Genomic DNA, 15,897 nt, shown 5'->3' on the forward strand with positions numbered 1-15,897 from the left:
ATTTTATAACTGGGCTTGCACTCTCTAGTATAGACTCTGATTTTAAATAATCTCTTTTCTGAAGAGAATTGGTTGTTTTGAATTTTAATGAGGTGATGAACACAAATGCACACCACACTGTTGTTCACTTAAAATCCCAGTAAACTTGGGCTAAGGATATACAAAACAAATGGGTGAGATTACATTTTTTCATATTTACATAATTAATTGGGTTTTGTGCCTGACTGATTCAGTTCTCCCTTAAGGTTTTTTTTGGGCCATCATTCCTTTCTTCTTTATTCCAGAAAGTTTTGTTCCTGCTGCGAGGAGCCCCATCTGAAGTCCACCTGGTGATCTGTCGGCCCCCTCCTGGAGTATTTTATGAAGTAGATGACAACACATTGGTAGTATAAAAGTTCAAATATCATACCTAAAAAAAATTGCAACGCATAAAGTAATATAAAGCAATGGTCTAACTATTTGTCCAACTCTATAGAGTCCTGCCCCCATACGAGGTATTCGATCCAGATCTCTTGACATCCGGCTCGGAGAGGACTACAGCCAGCTCCTTAAATCTCCAAGTGATGTCAACATACATGAGCAGCTGCTGGTCCTCAACGAGGAAGAGGGTCTGACCAACAGCACAGAGAAAATCCCAGATCCTCCCACAACTTTACCACCTTCAGAAAGTGAAATGAGCCTGGAGAATGATATGGAGCAGGACTTCCCTCCTCCTCCATCCCCTCCTCGAACACCTCCTTCTCCAACATCACCCACATCTCCTCCATCACCAGTCTCACCACTATCACCCACCTCACCTTCTTCACCTCCGCCTGCCTCACCACTGATTCCACCAGAATCACAATCAGCTGCTGGGAAACACGAAGAACAGGAGGAAGGAGAAGCTGAGAGGAGGAAAACGGAAGAAGAAGAAGAAGAAGAGGAAGCTTCAGCGACACTCAGCTCAGCTTTGATGCTTATGGATGTTTATGCAAAAACGGCCTCTAAACCTGTTTATACAAGGTATCCTTACAATTTATACAGGCTTACAATTAATGTTTTTATATTGTTCCCATATTGCTTTCAGTACTAAATTAAAAAGTGTGCCATTTCATATCTCAGAATAGTGGGATATGGGGGGCCCTCATGCCCCCATATATCATGCCCTCTTTTTATATTATGTTTATTAATAGCAAAAAAACAGAGATTTTTTAAAATTAACTTACACTTGTGCTTGTGAATTTGCAGTGGGGTCAGAGAGCAGGCAGATGGAAGTGTGACGTACTGCCTTATGGGAAATGGACTGACCATCATGGCCGACGAAGAGTACTTGACCATCAGCTCCACCTTAGAGCCTACCCACAGCATTCCCTCCCACACTACACCAACGACCATCGAAACCCCCGACACTCAAACTCAGAACAGCTTTCAGACTCCAAACTTTTCCCCTCTTGTCCCCACCACTCCCAACATCGCGCCACTTAACTTCTCATCCGACACACCGACTACTTGCCCCCTCGTCTACCCAGCTCAGCCACTCACAACGCAACCCCCAAAAACAAAGCATCACCCGATACAACAGGGCCTTCTTCCCAGCCACTTTAAAGCGACATCCAAGAACATTCGGCCTGCGGTGCCTCCCCCACAGCCTCCGCCCATAACGCCAATCACGGCCCAGATTATCTCCTCAGTGCCTCCCTGCACTGCAGCGCCCACTCCAACACTGCCTTCCACAGTGCTGACTTGTTCTACCCAGATCCAGCCCCAGCTAAGAGAAGAACCAGAGAGGAAGGGAAGGGTATACAAGGATGATTTTGATGAAGAACTGGATGAGGAGGAGGAAGAGAGTAGGAGGAAGGCAAGAAATAGTTCACTGCTATTCAGTTCTCAAAGTTTCAGTGTTAAAAGTAAAATCTCTAACACATTTGATTACATTGTGTTATTTAAAAGCTTAACATGAGACAGATAAAGTGTGATAAAATCAATCTGCTCTTTCTTCTCCTTGTTGTCCAATATTTCTGTGCAAAAATAAATACTGCCAGTCCGTAACAACCAATCAGAACCAGCAGGAGGATATTAGCACTGTCAATCAAGCTCATGTATGAGTTCCAGTTGTAGTAATGGTGGAAAAACAACTTACTGTCACAAGACAAAATGATCATCTGCTGTCATAGGTGGCCATGCTAGATTGCTTGCGAGTCCATGATAGGTTCCGATGTGGGAAAGGAGCTGAAGCGTTCCTTTTTCTCAGTTTTCTGATTCCCACGTTAGGAAACTATTTTGATCAGGACCAGAAGCCTAAATACATTGAGATGCTACAATTTAATCACCTGATTTTTGAAAATTGATTAACTTACCAAAAAGTGACAAGACAGTGTACAAATAATGTATTGGTGTAATACACAGTTGTAAAAATTGATGTTTCTGAACAAGATGCTTATTGCCATTGTTTCTACATTTTAGGGAATGATTAAAGAGTTTGAGCTCACAGTGGTCTTGACCAAGTCCAGGAACGGAAGCTTTGGGTTCACCATCACTCGTAGCAAGATTGATGATTGCTACTACATACAGGAAATACTGGACAACCCCGCCAAGGCAGATGGACGACTCAGGGCCGGGGACAGGCTCATCACAGTACGCTCCGACGCTCACGTCTGCACATTTAAAGACTCTTTCTAGGATTGAAATGTGTGCCATGACTTTTCTTTCAGGTAAATGGACACGATGTTACCTGTGTGGCAGATGATGTTGCCATGACTATACTCAGGTCATCACCTAGAAGGCTGAATATGACCCTTGGCAGAGCGGTCAGCAATCTGGTGGCTCCGCCTCCCTGCGACAGCTTGCCTGACATCGTTCTCCACAAGACCCCTTCAGGACAGCTGGGTGGGAGCCCATACAATAAATGTTAGTTTCTTAGACACACCAGTTTAATCAGTCAGTGGTATTTGAATCTATGTGTGCTTGTGTCTTTCCCAGGAATAAAGCTGACAGGTGGCATTGGCAGCAAATGGCAGGGCATCTACTGCTTGGAGGTGGTGCCAGGCTCCCCAGCCAGTGAGGAGGGCAGCGTCAAGCCCAATGACAAGATCCTGTACATCTGTGGCAGGTGTACCCTGGGAATGACATTAGAGGATGCAGTCAAAGCCTGCGAGATCGCCCCTCGTAAGGTCAAACTCAAAATTATTCGGTATGTGTTTGTCTTAGACTAAAAACAAAGATACCGTCCGTGTTTACATTTTGAAATTAATCTTTGGCTTTTTGGTTTTCTGTGTCACAGGGAAGACCAACCAGTTACTCCCAAAGCTAAGTGGAACGGTGAGTTGAATAGCTTAAAGTTAATGGCAGGATAGTTTGTATGTAATGCATGATCTGCACTGAAGAATTGCTTAGAAACCAGATATGTTTGTGTTGAGCTGAGAGGTGACTATTTGAGTTCAATCATTACTAGACAAGTGTTCCTTAAAGCAGAACTGTTGTGTTTGCAAACTCAATTGCTTTTGAATATTCAGATGGTTCTTTTCATTAATAGGTTTGTTTGACTGGAAAAAGGACAAGAAGTTCTTTGCTCGTTTTGAGGAAACTGTCTCATCTGAGAGAGAGTTTGCAGTCGAAGATAGTAAGTTATTCTTTCCTTTCCCCCATTTAATTATCTCTTTATCTCCTCTGACCCTCCATTAGCATTTTCTGTTCATTTTATGATTTCCTGTCAGGTTTCAGCTTATTGTTCCACCATCAGTAAGAAGTTGAGCTCGGTGCTAACAGATACCTCTCCCTGCCACTTTGCGTGTGTGTGTGTGTGTGTGTGGGTGTGTGGGTGTGTGTGTGTGTGGGGGGGAATGGGGGGGATGTGTGTGTGTGTGTGTGAGCTCTGAATGCTGACAGACAGATCCTGGGCTCACACAGTGGAATTAATAATTAGCAAGCCCTCCAGTGGAGTATTGGACTGCAAAGCCAATGGCATCACACACAGCTACACACACACACACACACACACACACACACACACACACACACACTAGGACCCATGCAAGCAGTGGTCTACTGGACAGATAGCTCAGTTGCCCGGTGACAGAACATAGAACGGTCAACGACAGTGCAGAGGGTCAATTTGAAAAGATCAGCCTTGTTGATTTGTCGCAGAGAGGACACATCCATCAACACTTCTTTTTGAAAATGGCCGAAGAGGTGGGAGGTTGGTGTGTTGTTTGTTTCCAAGGGCTTCATAAACGAGAGCAGGAGGCCTAATGCAAGGGACCAACCAGACTTCCAGTCTTTTTAGATCATCTTTTTGGAAGTCTTATTATACCTTCAGAATGCTTTCTGATTTGGTTAATTTTGTATTACTTCACCCATTACTTTTGCCTTTCAGCTGAAGCTGTGCGTAGGACTGCAGAGAGGTTGAGATGTCGCTCTCTCACCCAAGGACAGGATGTAAGTTTCTAGAGTATTGCTTGTTTTTCTCTAGTTATTAGTTGTTTCTGGTGCACCTCTTTCTGCCCCTTGAATATTTTTAGCTCATCTTTTGAAGAATCTGTAACAAACTATTTATGGTTTTCTGTGTCACAGAAATTTGTCAGTCTGAAAGAGGATTTTCTGGAGAGGGTTTATCCCATTTGTTTAAGATCAGGCTACTTTCCAGTCCAACATGTCATTAAGATCAATAGAAAATGTTATTTTTATGTAACTGTGGAAACTCTAAAGTGAAGTAAAATAGCAGATTGCATTTATTCAGTATTACATTTGCTCACCAGTGAGGTTCAGGACTGTACAGTGTCTCCCTTCCTTTGTAACTAACCCTTTGAAAGAAACCCGCTTTAATTTTCTGACCACAAGTCATCTAAGTTGCTCAGAGATTGAATGTCTTTCAACAACATCTTCCTTCAGACATAAGGACACAATTAAAAGAGATTTGCACTTGAATATCTTAACTGAAATTAGCATGTCTATATTTTTAATATGAATTGATCGGGTTGATAATTTAGCACATAACATATTTCCATTTAACAATATCCAGACATAGCCTCTCTCACATCATAGCTCTACAATAGTCATGTTACCATGAGCCACCCCCTAGTTATGGATCACTTACACATCATAATGAGATCATGTTATGGGCTATGTATAAGTTGTAATATGGATTTGCAAATGGATTTACTGCTTTAAAAACAATCAATGTTTGAAGACAAAATCTGCATATGACTCTGGCTTATTGTGTCTTTGCTTTTATCATTTGAACACTATCACCCTTGTTCCATAGTCCTGAATTACAGTTCACAGGTTTATGACACTGTATGACATGGGTGTCATCATGGTGGGTGGACCTTAAACCCTCCATTTCATGTCAGGGCCTTATAAGTTATTGTGAACAACAAATGATCTGGAAAGGCCTTTAAATTCTAAGTGGAAAAACTTATATTCAATCAATTGAATAATGTGCATAAACAATAATAAGGTTTTACACAAGAAAGTATGACATGATTTTAAAAGATGGACACAGAAAATTCAATCTTGCGGTCAATGTAATCATAGACAGTTTGCAGACACTTTTAAAAGATTCATTTTGTTAGGGTCTCTTTATTGCAAAGTATTTTCATCTTGAAAATTTGTGTTAGCACATGCCTTGATGTATGAAGTTTTGTAAACTTATAATGCACGTTGAAAAGTATTTATTTAATCAGTTTTGCTCTTCAGAGTTGCATCATGCAAGTGGAGTTCAAGAAACCCGAAGGTGGAGGCCTCGGCTTCGCATTGGTCGGTGGAGCTAATGGCAGCATGCTCCGAGTTAGAGAAATCTGCTCAGGTGGAGTAGCTGAGCAAGACGGCCGGCTGAAAGTTGGGGACATTCTTTTAGAGGTGACAAACCATCACGCAGAACCGCCGTTTAGTTTCCTCCTATGTGTTTTCTGATTATCGCTTTTCTACGGCCAGGTGAATGGTGTGATTGTGTCCGGCCTGAGCCACATTAAAGTGGTGGATATTCTGCGGAAAGCTGAGGGGACAGTGCAGCTGACTATCTGCAGGGACATCCTGCCCCTGACCTACTCTGAGTCACCAACTCCGCCAAACATGTCTGTTCACACTGAGGCTATTTTAGCAGAGCAGCCGGCTCATATGTCCAACTCTGATGTCTGCTCAGCTCCTGAAAGCCTGCAGGATAGGCAAGCTGAGCACCTTTTTGGTATGAAGTCCAGCATCTCTCTTTAGTTTTATCAATTTGACTAAATACGATTCTTAAATGTTTACTGTAAATATGTGGAAGCCTTGAATTAGTCTTTCACTGAATTACATATATTCAGTAAGAAATATTTTCATTAATATCACTGCGCCACTTTTAATGGCTTTATTTCTTTTAATGGATTTTTAAGGAACACTTAAAAATCTTTCTTTCTATGTGATCCCACTTTATGAAATATTGTAGGTTATTCCCCAGCTGACTAAATGTGCTAAAAGTTTAAACTTTTCTAACTTTTGAAAGCACAAAAGATTAATTTATTAAAACTTTTAGGCAAGGCAGGTTTATTTACACAACACGATTCACATTCAAGCTAATTCAGACTGCTTCACAGGAAAAACAAGGGAATGAAGCTTTCCAATAATTGTGAAGGGTGCTGTTGAACCTTGATGAAGTGTTACCCAGAATAATATTGACAGCTGAAACTATATATTTTCAGATGCCTCTTTAGAGCCTGTGGTTAATGAAACTGAAGTTATCCTCACATCACCACCTCCTCCGCCTCACAGAGTTACTGTTATGAGGGATGAGACTTCAGTTCAGGAGGTAATACTGATATCAACACAAACGCCCTAATCCTAAATTCATAATTTAACTTAGTTAATGTTCCATTCCTCTTTACTAACATGCACTAACATCTTCCTCCTCCTGTCTGTTGCTTCCTCTCGCTGCTTGTCTGTGGGACAGGAGAGTTGTAACAACACCCCCTCTCATCAAGCTTGCTGCCCATCCCTCAGTGTCACTGAAATGTTGCATGGAGCGTCTGACAGGTATCGACAGCTCCAACTTGTCCTGGGTCCTTGTATGTCACCTCTGTTGTCCTTCTCTCTCCACCTTCTTAAGCTTCCTGTTCTTGTTCTGTTTACTGGAGTTCCACTTCTGACCACACGGGGACAGCAGAGAGCAACAAATAATGCTGGCCATTAACCTGACCGAGACCAAACCAGAATAGTTTTCAGTAGGTTCATTGGGCCGACCTTTTTCAGGAAAAACACAGTATGCTGACTTTTATGAAAGAAAAAATAATTGTTTTGTTGAAAACATTAAACATGGTTTTAAAATTTCTTACAAATAAGAATCTAAAAAGTGTTTGAATTTGTACTCAACCAGATTTACTTTATTTACCCTAATTGAGATTCAATTCAGCTGCCGGCCTGTACAAATAATAAAACTGCAAAATTTTTAGTATCTAATTCAAGCTGTGTCTTATTAAAGCTCAGTCTAATATGTTCTGTGAAGTTCTCAGAGGTTTGTTAGTGAACCTCAGTGAGCAAATAACACTATAAAGATCGAGGAACTCAGCAGACCAGTCAGGTTGCAGGGAAGTTTAAAGCAGAGCTGGTGTTTGAACATCTCACATGTAATCAACCTGTTATCCAAAACGCACATTTATCAAGACATAGTCTAAACTGACGACAGGCCAGTAAAGAGTATTAATGTAACAAGCAGCGAAGACTCATATGGAAACTTCAAGAAAGTTCAAGAAGTATGAATGTTTTTGGAAATAGTCTTGTATTCTATTGTAGAAAAAGGGAAAACTTTTGGCAAAGGAAGACACTAAATGTTCCTGCTATATGAAACATTCAAATATATCTTTTTAGTATGATTATTCTTTCCTTTTAATTATTCATTAAATGACTTGAGTTTCATTAAATAACTACTCTTTTTATATGTTTTTTAATATTTATATTTTTAAATTTCTGAAAACACTTTTACGTTAAAAACATAGCATGTGAACAGTGGTTCTGTAAAGAAGCTTTTACTTGGCTTATTTTAGTCCACTGTGTTGGAAAATAAGTTTGTGGCTTAATTTCTTCCCCACCTGCTCTTCTAGGAGACAAATTGTGACCAAACTGTTGGACCAGTCTTGCAAGGATATTCGAAAAACCCAATCAGATGGTTGGAGCAGCGACGAAGATGATGACGTATTTGATGCGGCTTGTCAGGAGGCTTCCTCGCCACAAACAGGTGCCTAAGCTATCTTTCATTCTTTCCTACAGTTATTAATTAGTTGTGCACATTATCTTTCATGAGTTTTAAAAGAAAATCCTTGCTCTGCTCCTCAGGTCCGCCTTTGGTGTCACAGGAGGAACTGGCCAGTCTAGCACTGATTACTCCTGCCAAGACCAGCCAGTACTCAGGCTCCAGAGTCAAAGCTCTCATAAAGATCCTGCAGCATCAACTGGACCAGCAGGAACTGGTCAAAGAGTTTCTGGTGTGCTTTTAGATAAAAACATTTAAAAGCTTGGCAGTATGCTGCAAACTAGCTCATGAACATTTTTGGACTTTTGTTTATATTCAGGTGTATTATTTGTTCTTTTCATTCTTTGTATTTTGTTAACTTTAGGCTCTGGAGCATTTGAAACCGTCGGACAACTGCTTGGTTGGAAAAGCTCCTGAGAACAGAGACAAGAATCGCTACAGAGACATCTTACCCTGTAAGACCACTTCCTTTGCTTTAGATGACATTGTTAATGTTATTATTGTTCACAAATGTATATAATATTTGCTGAGTGGTTTTAGAAGCCTTGTAACAGACAAGGTGGACATGCTCTATTGGGCAAATCTATTATGTGTCAACAAAACTTTAGAGATATATTTTTTAGTGGGTCTCATGATTTCACAACATTCATTCAGGGTGGAGAATAGAATAGAAACATTAGGCTGCTGTAGTAATAGATTAAGTAATAATACTACAGTGGACTTTTCTCTTAGCCTGATGGACATGTAATGGAGACCATTCCTGTAAATATCCAGATTTATGTCTTTAATAAATTAAGAAGGAAATTGATTTAGAAAAAACACAATAATTTAATGTTTTATTGTAAGTATAGGCAGCAAAATGATTAAAGGAGATCATTTCTCTTATGTTATTGAATGTTAATATCCAAAAATGTAGCCTCAGATGGTTATCTAGGGAAGCCTAGCTGCCAAACACATGGATGTGCTTGAGACCTGTCCAGAAGGTTTTTCTTCTCACACTCTGGCTGTGTGTGGGGGTGAGAAGGGTCAACACTGAGATGAATGAATGTGATAAAAGGAGAAGTGACTCCCAGTGGAATTAAAACTTGCACAACTTGCCATATGCCTGTTAACTGGTTAAGAAAATAGAAATTTACTGCTTTAGTTCCCGGCTTGGAGGTATTTTTTCAAAAGAGACAAATTTCCAGTTTGTGTATATTTCACTTTTGTCATGACCACACAAGCAGGATGTGCAGGCCTGTCTGAGTTAACATTCCCAACCTTCATGTGTCCATGAACAGTCCCATCATTAACAGCTTATATCACAGCATTTGGATACCCAGTGTTGAGATAGTAGAGCAATGTTGATGGATGTAGCATTTCTTATATTAATTATGGGTCCAAAGCCACTGATGCAAAGCTGTGCAGCTATGTTAGCAGAGCATGGAGCCCTTTTGTAGTTGCTTGTTTTATTTAACTTTGCCAATAATTCTCATACAGGAGTTTAAACCATGAAAAAAAACTCTGACAAAAACGATTTACTACCACGCACTAATAGGCGTTGCTTTGGGTTAGAGCAATGAGTTGAAAAACAGTAAATCACACGGACAAAACAAAAGCTGAATCACCGGATCATCACCTTCCAGACATGTCCATGTCTTATTGTTGTCTTTGTTTTGTTAGTTTGTTTTTTTACTTTCTGTGAAAACTTGTACACGTTTTTAGGAAGTTGATTAGAGGCTACTTACAGAGACAGGTGCATGTGAACACATAATCATGCTAAAAGCAAAAAGCTAACTTTCTCAAAAGATTTTTAAGGTGAAAGCAAATTTTAGACTGTGAGTAACTTTAAGCTTGTGAAGAACATTTGAAAGAGTTTTCTTTCATCTGCCTTGTTCTGTGTGAACTAGATCTCAAATTCCCAATGTCCTGAGTCTAAAATGCTACTGTAAAATTCAGATTGTTTTATCTACATAGTTCAGCAGCAATGTTTGCCAAGATAGAGTTTGGTATGGAAGGTGGCTCAAAATGAATGACTCTTTTCATAAATACTCACAGTTCTAGTTTAATTCCTGCTTGTAATTGAACAATCAACAGCTGTATTGTCTCTACTTCTGCAGATGATAAAACACGAGTAGCCATCGGAGAGAACCAGGAGTACATCAATGCCAGCTACATTCGCATACAGGTCGGAGCAGATGAGTTCTTCTACATCTCCTGCCAGGGCCCTCTGCCCTCCACAGTTCAGGCCTTTTGGCAAATGGTCTGGGAAAACAAATCTGACATCATCGCCATGATGACGCAGGAAGTAGAACGAGGACGGATCAAATGTCACAAGTATTGGCCAGAGAAGCAGAACACACTTTTGACCACTGGCAGGTACCAGCTGCACCTTGAGAATCAACAGTTCCTGGAATACTTCCACATAAAGGTCATCCGCATGGTGGAAATGGAGGTGAGAGAGGAGCCCAGTACTGATTGAGTTCAGTGCTGAATTTCAGTGTAAGGAGACTGAGCTTTGTGTCATTTCAGACTGGTGAGACGCACTTTGTTCACCACCTGAAGTTCACACACTGGCCGGACCACGGCGTTCCACAGAGCTCTGAGCAGCTGGTTCGATTCATCCGCTACATGAGAGCGGTGCACCATGGGGGGCCGATCACCGTTCACTGCAGCGCTGGCATCGGACGCACAGGAGTTCTCATCTGCACTGACATTATCCTCCATCTCATTGAGAATGACCTGCCTGTAAGTGAAAGCCAGTTCTTACTAATAATTAGGAATGTCCAGATAGAAAATCCCTGAAAACATATTGGCTTATAGCTTCTTATATGATTATTCTTAAATTTGAGTCATCCAAAGTCTGATACGGATGGTCAAAACTTTACAAAACACAGAAATCGGTCACACACCGCTGACTGGTACTTGATTGGGTTTTGCAGTCTAGTAGACTTCTCCTTCAGATTGTTTATAGAGCATTTTAGAAGAGGAACATGAATCAAATATTTTTCATCTAATATTTAACATTTATTTAGTGTTTAGATTCTTATAGACATGTTCATGACAGTTTGTTACTCTTTTTAGATTAATGTAAGCGATATTGTAAAAGAGATGAGGCTACAGCGGCATGGGATGATTCAAACCAAGGTTGGTGAAAAAGGAGGCATAAAGGATAAAAGTTTAAAGTTTATTATGCAGATAAAAGCTTGACATGGCCTTTGCTCCCCTCCTGTTTTTTTCCAGGAACAGTATCTTTTCTGCTACAAAGTCTGGTTGGAGGTTTTACAGGGAATTTTACAACTTCAAGGAAACCAGTGGCAACCAGAAAGTCCCAGAGACCACAAGATTGTTTGAATGTTTCCCCGTCAAGCTCAGCAACATATACCTGTAAAGAAAAGGCTGTGGGAGATCAATCACAGCAAAATACTTTACAAGTGGTTCTTCTTCCGTTGGCGGTTGTTCCCTTTAGTTAACTGTAAAATCTTATGTGTCAGTTTTGTTATAATGAAAACTTTCCTTTTCAATTTATTAGTTGTTTTTTTCTGCATATGTCTTCACGGTGCTTTAATGATATCAGTTTATCAGTTGCCTTCTGTTTTAAGTTAGTTCTCCTTTTTGTTTGAATTCAGACAGCATGAAATTTCAACTTCTGGTAAACTTCAAATCTTCTACCTACCAGTACCATCGTCCAGGTTTTAGACCTTCACACGTTTCTTTTACGCATTTGTTAAAAGTATGACGCGACATGATTTTATTTAAGTGCATTTGTATCCCCGGAAAAGGGTGTGTAAGCTGAAAAAATAAATCAATTATGTTTCACTTCATTGTGAAGGAGGAGATGAAAAGAATCAAGTGCCTTGGAGAGACACACCCCACTTGCTTTACGATAAACTTGCACCACTTGTTGTAATTGACCAGGGGCAAAACGCGAGAAACTTAACATAGCACCTGGTGGTGGTTAGAGTGAATGTAAAGTTTTCAGCCTGTTCTGGGTCTGAGATGAACATTTTGTCAATTCATACAGGAGGAGGATTACATCTCATATTTTGGTTCGTAGTTTAACTTAAAAGCAGTGAGATGTTCACAGGTCGCCTATTCTTAGCTTCTGTGTTTTTGTTTTACACAGAAAACTGTCATGATGAATCGCATTACCACCACTTGCATATTCTGATACAGATAAAGAATGATTATTCGTAACAAATCTTTCTGTGAATTCAGAAAATTTTCAGAAAATTTTTACTAAAATTTGGAAGTTACAAACAAGATATCCAGATTATTATTTTTTTTTTGTAAAGTATAAATGTCACTGTAATTTAAATGATTAGCCAGACTTGTTAAGTGATGACATCCTTTATCTGTATTCAACAGCTATTTTAATACAAACTCAGCCAAAATGCAAAAAATATTATGAGGTTTACAAACTTTACATTTTGCCACTTTAGATGTTGTACGGAGCAACACAACTTACACCTCCGAGTCAGAGATCAAAGACGATTCATGGCTGCTGGGTTGGACTTCAACCCCAGTTGTCATTGCTTATGAGCTTTGTTCATTTAGCTGCTAACCAACACACACCAGCTCTTTATTGCATGTAGACTCAAGAAGTACAGATGTGCTAGCCTGCAGTTTGACTGAATTACTTGAAAATGATCAAAATATGGAATGTAAAAAATGCAACTCCTTCCAAAACGAAGGCGCGTTAAGAATGTCATTTTTCTTACCTTGAAAACATCTTCCAAAGTGTTTGGAGCATGCTGGAAAGTCACGTGGATCACTTTACTTTAGCCATATGTGTGGCCATACAGAGCAATCAACCTTTCTGATGCACATGCACTGCATCGCAAAAGTATTCACACCCCTTGATCTCTTTCACATTTTGAACCACAAATGTCATTGTATTGCATTGGAATTTCATGTGATTGAGCAACACAAGTAGTGCATGTTTGTGAAGGGAAAGAAATGATGCATGGTTTATTTTTAATTGAAAACGTTTAAAAGCGTGGTATGCATTGTTAAGCAGCCCAGTTGAGTTAATATTTTATATTACCATCATTTTAAAACTTGATTATGATCTGAACCATTCTAATATAATTGTAGAGTAGCTGTCTAAAGGAGAACCTTTAGTCCAGACTTTAGTCTATGTGGCTTTTACATCATTCTTTTCATAAAGGTTACAAAGTTCAATGTAGGTTTTATCCGAGCGCCTCTCTTCCAAACATCTTGACGCATCTTGGAGGGTAAACTTGAAATGGGACTTATCGTGCCGTTCATTCAACAATAGCTCTCTTCTTTCATCCTCATCTCTTTGTACCACAAAGGCCAGATTTGTGGAGTGCACAACAAATAGATGTTCTTTCAAGACGGTCCCCCCAACTTGAATATGAATCTCTCCAGCTCTTCCAGAGTTCCCATGCTAGTCTTGGCTGCTTCTTTGACTAACATTCTCCTTTCCAGGCCTGTCAGTTTAGGTAGGCAGCCATGTTTTGGTAGATTTGCAGTTGTGTTATATGTTTTCCATCTTTTAATGACGGATTAAATAGTGCTTCACAATATATTTGTAATTTGTGATATTTTAAAACCTGACTTTGCTTTAAATTTCTCCACAAGTTTATCCCAGACTTGTCTGCTGTGTTTCTTGGTCTTCATGATGCTGTTAGTTGGCTAATGTTCTCTGACAAAACCTTAGAATTGTTCACAGAAAACACTGAGATCAGCATACAAAGAGGTGAACTCATTAGGTGACTTCTCAATGCAATTGGTTGCACTGGATTTTATTTGTGGGTTTCAGAGTAATGTAAGCCACACTTTTCTGATTTTTATTTGTCATCAAATTTGTCACATATAGTTTTATTTCTACGTAATAGTCATTTGCTGCTTTGTTCTGGTCTAATTAAGATATTTTCACAAAATGTGATACTAAGAAATTTTGGAAGTTTTTCACATTTTGTAAAAAAGCTCAAGGGGTATGAAGACTTTCCCAATTCACTGTACATCTAAGTTATGTGCAAGTTCTCTGTGAGATCCTGGTGGTATGCTTTCTGCCTCACATCTTGGATAGAATAAGCAGAAACACATTTTGCATTCATATGGGAAAGTGCATCTTGTACAGTCTAGCAAGTGCTTATGCTAAGGCATTGTGAAATGTGATAATTAATTGCGCAACTGCTTATTTATGCTAAACTAAAAATCTTGTTACACTACCAGCCACTATGTAACCAATAACTGAGAACAATGTAATACCTCTCTCTTTAATTAAAAGCTATTCTGAAACATGTTTGTCTGTATTATACCACCTTTTCCCTCGTTTGACTCCCTGTACAATATAACTCAAGTTAAACAACGGAACAAGAGTAACAGAGAGGATTATCCCCAACGGCACACAGAGAACAGAGAGTCGGGGGCAGCCTTAAATCTAATTCCACTACACCCCTTTCTCCACATTTACTGCAGGGTACACTCCCTCTTGGGTTTTACTGCAAGGTAAATAAGCTAGTCTCACAGGGGCCTTTTGTGACAGCATGGAAACCCCTGGAAACACACTACATACTCTGAACACATAAAGCTGATGTCGTTGAAGCCATAGAGCTGATTTACTTGCTAACTTCAACTCTCCTCTTTATGTCTGGTCCTGCGATCCTTGTGCACTATATGTACCAACACTTATTTTACACAAATACACAATCCCCCCAGTCACCCTGTTTTTAACTCTCCTTCATTCTGCCTCGTTATTGCTATGAGTTATTACTAGAGCAACAGCAGCTAAATATATTCAGGGGGTATTCCCGTTTCTGGATAAGTCATTCAATCAAACAGTAGACTTCAAATCACTGGTGAAATTGAGAATTATTGCCTTGAAAATATAGGAAGGGAGGATGATTACTTCAAATCTTGTAATCTGAACTTATCCTGTTCATTCTCACAATTTAGCAAAAACATTTTGCACTCGGGAGGAAGTTGTTGATAAAGCCATTAACAGAAGACTCATCGTTCACAGAGTGTGATTTAAAATCCAGAGAAGCTTGCAGAAATGAGAGCATATGCTTTCAGTAAATCTCCTTGCTCTCTGTTGGGATCATCATGTATCACACACTTAAGCAGGCTTTCTTTTTTTTTTTCTATTTGCTGATGAGGAAACGGCACATGATTTGTGAGCTGCTGCAAAACTGCACACAAAATCCTATTTAACACTGTCCCCTTTCACAACAGGATTACTTTCAGAAATATTTCTACAAGTTGATCAACATTGAAATTTCCTGAAAATTGTAATTAATAATTAAATGCATTATAAATCACTGTCGAAACCGCTGTTCTGAAGTAAGAAGGTCCTGGGTTCGAGTCCCTGCCTGGAGTCTTTCTGCGTGAAGTGTGCATGTTCTCCCTGTACATGTTCGGGTTTTCTCTGGGTACTCTGGCTTCTTCCCACATTACAAAAATATGAGTGCTTGGTCAGTTGGTTTCTCTAAAAACGTGTCTTTAGGTGTGTGTGTGTGTGTGTGGTTTGTCTCTGTGTTTTGCTGCTATGGTCTGGCTACTGTCCAGGGTGTACCTTGCCTCTCACCCAATGACTTCTGGAGATAGGCGGCAGCCTCTTCATGGATGGATGGATGGATGGATGGATGGATGGATGGATGGATGGATGGATGGATGGATGGATGGATGGATGAATTTCAGGGCTAAAGGGAAAGTGTGTAGTATAGTTTATATTCTTTAGTTGTTTCTCT

At 39.8% G+C, this 15,897-nt stretch overlaps 1 protein-coding gene across 1 annotated transcript in view; it reads left to right on the forward strand.

Moving 5' to 3' along the window:
* The window catches only part of ptpn20 (protein tyrosine phosphatase non-receptor type 20), a 32,531-nt gene extending 18,083 nt beyond the window's left edge, over nt 1-14,448 (forward strand). The window contains exons 29-48 of the mRNA XM_055029176.1: nt 285-383; nt 476-1,002; nt 1,228-1,837; nt 2,443-2,613; nt 2,691-2,865; nt 2,959-3,169; nt 3,260-3,297; nt 3,512-3,598; nt 4,352-4,413; nt 5,674-5,835; nt 5,911-6,160; nt 6,654-6,760; nt 6,902-6,984; nt 8,049-8,182; nt 8,281-8,429; nt 8,562-8,652; nt 10,297-10,631; nt 10,709-10,924; nt 11,261-11,323; nt 11,420-14,448. Of these exons, the coding sequence (XP_054885151.1) occupies nt 285-383; nt 476-1,002; nt 1,228-1,837; nt 2,443-2,613; nt 2,691-2,865; nt 2,959-3,169; nt 3,260-3,297; nt 3,512-3,598; nt 4,352-4,413; nt 5,674-5,835; nt 5,911-6,160; nt 6,654-6,760; nt 6,902-6,984; nt 8,049-8,182; nt 8,281-8,429; nt 8,562-8,652; nt 10,297-10,631; nt 10,709-10,924; nt 11,261-11,323; nt 11,420-11,530 (3,681 nt within the window). The 3' untranslated portion in view covers nt 11,531-14,448. The remainder of the gene's footprint in view (nt 1-284; nt 384-475; nt 1,003-1,227; nt 1,838-2,442; nt 2,614-2,690; nt 2,866-2,958; nt 3,170-3,259; nt 3,298-3,511; nt 3,599-4,351; nt 4,414-5,673; nt 5,836-5,910; nt 6,161-6,653; nt 6,761-6,901; nt 6,985-8,048; nt 8,183-8,280; nt 8,430-8,561; nt 8,653-10,296; nt 10,632-10,708; nt 10,925-11,260; nt 11,324-11,419) is intronic.
* The last annotated feature ends 1,449 nt before the right edge of the window (nt 14,449-15,897 follow it).

This window comes from Poeciliopsis prolifica, unplaced genomic scaffold (genome assembly GCF_027474105.1).
Source record: "Poeciliopsis prolifica strain line A6 unplaced genomic scaffold, Auburn_PproV2 SCAFFOLD005, whole genome shotgun sequence".
Lineage (NCBI taxonomy): Eukaryota > Metazoa > Chordata > Actinopteri > Cyprinodontiformes > Poeciliidae > Poeciliopsis > Poeciliopsis prolifica.